This window comes from Miniopterus schreibersii, assembly GCF_964146895.1.
Source record: "Miniopterus schreibersii genome assembly, chromosome: 19".
NCBI lineage: Eukaryota > Metazoa > Chordata > Mammalia > Chiroptera > Miniopteridae > Miniopterus > Miniopterus schreibersii.
The window spans coordinates 34436068-34438722 of NC_138119.1; the positions used below are offsets into that span (position 1 = coordinate 34436068).

The 2655-nt window shown below is 44.0% G+C and overlaps 1 protein-coding gene across 1 annotated transcript; it reads right to left on the minus strand.

Annotated features, from left to right (window-relative positions):
* Window positions 1–1255: 1255 nt before the first annotated feature.
* On the minus strand, window positions 1256–2209 carry LOC308548888 (olfactory receptor 10Z1; the record flags this gene model as incomplete). Its single annotated transcript, XM_081121040.1, has 1 exon — window positions 1256–2209. One exon carries the CDS (start codon window positions 2207–2209, stop codon window positions 1256–1258), a length of 954 nt encoding a protein of 317 aa, XP_080977166.1.
* Window positions 2210–2655: the final 446 nt, after the last annotated feature.

Sequence of the window (2655 nt, forward strand, 5' to 3'; positions counted from 1 at the left end):
TTACTCTTTCTCTCTTCATAGAATATACTTTTCCCCCACTCATTGCATTCAAAACTCACCCAGCCTTTAGGAACACACTTAAGTACTACCTTAGTCATAAAGTCTCTGATTCTCCACTGAGAATAGCCTCTCCCTAAACAAAAAGCCACTATTGCCTTTGCTTAGCTCATTATCAATAGTAGCAGCTGACATGTATTGGAAAATTATTACCATCAAGGTATTGTGCTTAATTCTCTACATGAGTGATCTTGTTTAGTCAGCAAGGCAAAACTATTAGGTTGTAACCATTTTACTTATAAGGAGACTGAAGCTGAGAAAAGTAATTTATCCAGGGTCACACAGTAAGTCGTAGAACCTGTATACAAACTCTCCCCTGATAGCAGCAAAAATTAATTACACCTTTACTTATCCCTAAGAATGTCCGGCTCTGTGCAGGTCATATGGTAGGTGGAAGGTGAATAGGCACAATATAGGTTTTGCTGCAGACTCTAAAGGACAGTGTGTGCTAGAGAGTGACCCCAATGAGGAGGCCTTTGACACCCAAGATTATAAGGTCATTAGAGGGCAACAGCAATTATGAAAAGAAATAGAAGATAAATCTATTTTCTGAAATAGAATCTACCAAAGTAGGAGAGCCAATTAAAAGAGGGTAAAGTAATAATGAACCAGAGATAGAGAGGGCACTATATACAAAGATAAAGGAGACCCTATGGGAGACAGAGAAAATAACCCACCTTTTCATTTAGCCAAGCATTTAAACTGATCTGTCAAACTGATATTCACTGAGTTTTGGATCTTGGAAGAACATTATAGGTCTAATAGTCTAATTATGTAATGATTTTCAAAATCTCTGCAGAATCCTTGATAGAGCTCCAGCCAGCTTGGCTTTGAACTTGAGCACCCCAAACTTCCCTCGTCTTGTTCAGATCAGTTATAAAATTATTTTTTTTGTGTGTGGTTTTAATTTGTATCTCTATCTTTTAATTTTTTTTAATTTACAATTTACATTGACTATTATTTTGTATTAGTTTCAGGTGTGCAGCGCTGGGTGGTATCTCTGAGGCTGAAAGTGAAAATTCAGATTCTGAACTCACCCTCCTGCAGCCTTGGGGGGAGCTCAGGAGGCGGGTGAAGCTCTCCCATGGGACTGAGGGTAGGGCAGCTTTGGAGTGAGGCCCTGGATACCTGCCTCATTGGCCTGGGTGTCTGGTGTATGCCAGCCCATGCAGAGGAGATGATCCCACTGGTGTAGTCTTCATCCTTTGCCCAGCAATCTGCCTTGGAAAACATGTATCAGAGCTGTCTGTACAGCCCGATTCCTCAGACTGTAAACAATGGGGTTAAGGAGAGGAGTCACCACAGTGTAAGTGACAGCAATAAGCTGATCCCGCTCGAGAGAGTAACTGGCTTTGGGCCTCAAGTACATGAAGGATGCACAGCCGTAGTGAACTATGACCACTGTGAGGTGCGAGGCACAAGTGGAGAAGGCCTTCTTCCGCCCCTGGACTGAGGGTATCCTCAGTACTGTGGCCACGATGTAGGCGTAGGAGATGGCGATGGAGAAGAAGGATACCAGGAGGACCAGCAGGCTGAGGATGAGTATCCCCAGCTCACTCAGGCCTGTATCCCCGCAGGCCAGGCTTAGCACTGGTGGCGTGTCACAGAAAAAGTGCTGGATCTCATGGGAGCTGCAAAATGGGAGGTGGAAAATGACCAGTGTCATTCCCAGCCCAAAGAGGTAACCATTCAGGAAGGAAATGCCAACCAGCTGGGCACAGAAGGTGGGATTTATGCGGCTGTCGTAGTGCAGTGGGGCACAGATGGCCACATATCTGTCAAAGCCCATGACAGCCAGAAGGAAGCAATTGGTACAAGCCCATGAGGCAGAGAAGAACATCTGGGCAGCACAGCCCACGTAAGAGATGTTTTGGTCTCCCATGGCCAGGCCAGAGAGCATTCTAGGGATGATACCCAAGGTGTAGCAGGTCTCAGAGAAAGACAGAACAGAAAGGAATAGGTACATGGGGGTGTGAAGATGGCTGTCCAGCCTGATGACAACGATAATAAAAACATTGCTGGTCAGGGTGACAAGATACAGGCAGAGAAACAACACAAAGAGCAAGGGTTGCAGCTCCCCAAAGCTGGAAAAGCCCAGGAAGACAAAGCCCCTCCAGGAGGTTGCATTGGTCTGCCCCGTGCTGAGTGACATCCTTGATAGGTGTGTTGACTCTTCACCTTGCCAGTAGATGCCTATTTTCTTTTAAAGGCAGGATGACTTGGATTGTGCCTGTTGTAACTTGAAAATGAAGTTCTGCTTTAGACAGTGACTAAACTTTGGAAAGGTTATTTGTCACATTAGATACACAGATTTATGGATCCATTCTCACATGCACATATGTGCATTCAGACAAATGCATAATATGCACACGCATACATGCAAATACATACATGACTCCATATATGCAGACATATATACATGCATACCACATACAAAACACTCGCTTGTAATTATGCACATGCCACACATTCAAAACTATGCCTTGCACATTTACCATTAATGGTCATATCCACAAATATGTCAGTCAGGCAAATGCACTGTAAATGCGTATATATTCAGATAGCACATGCACATGTAGAATTGTGCACCATACATTT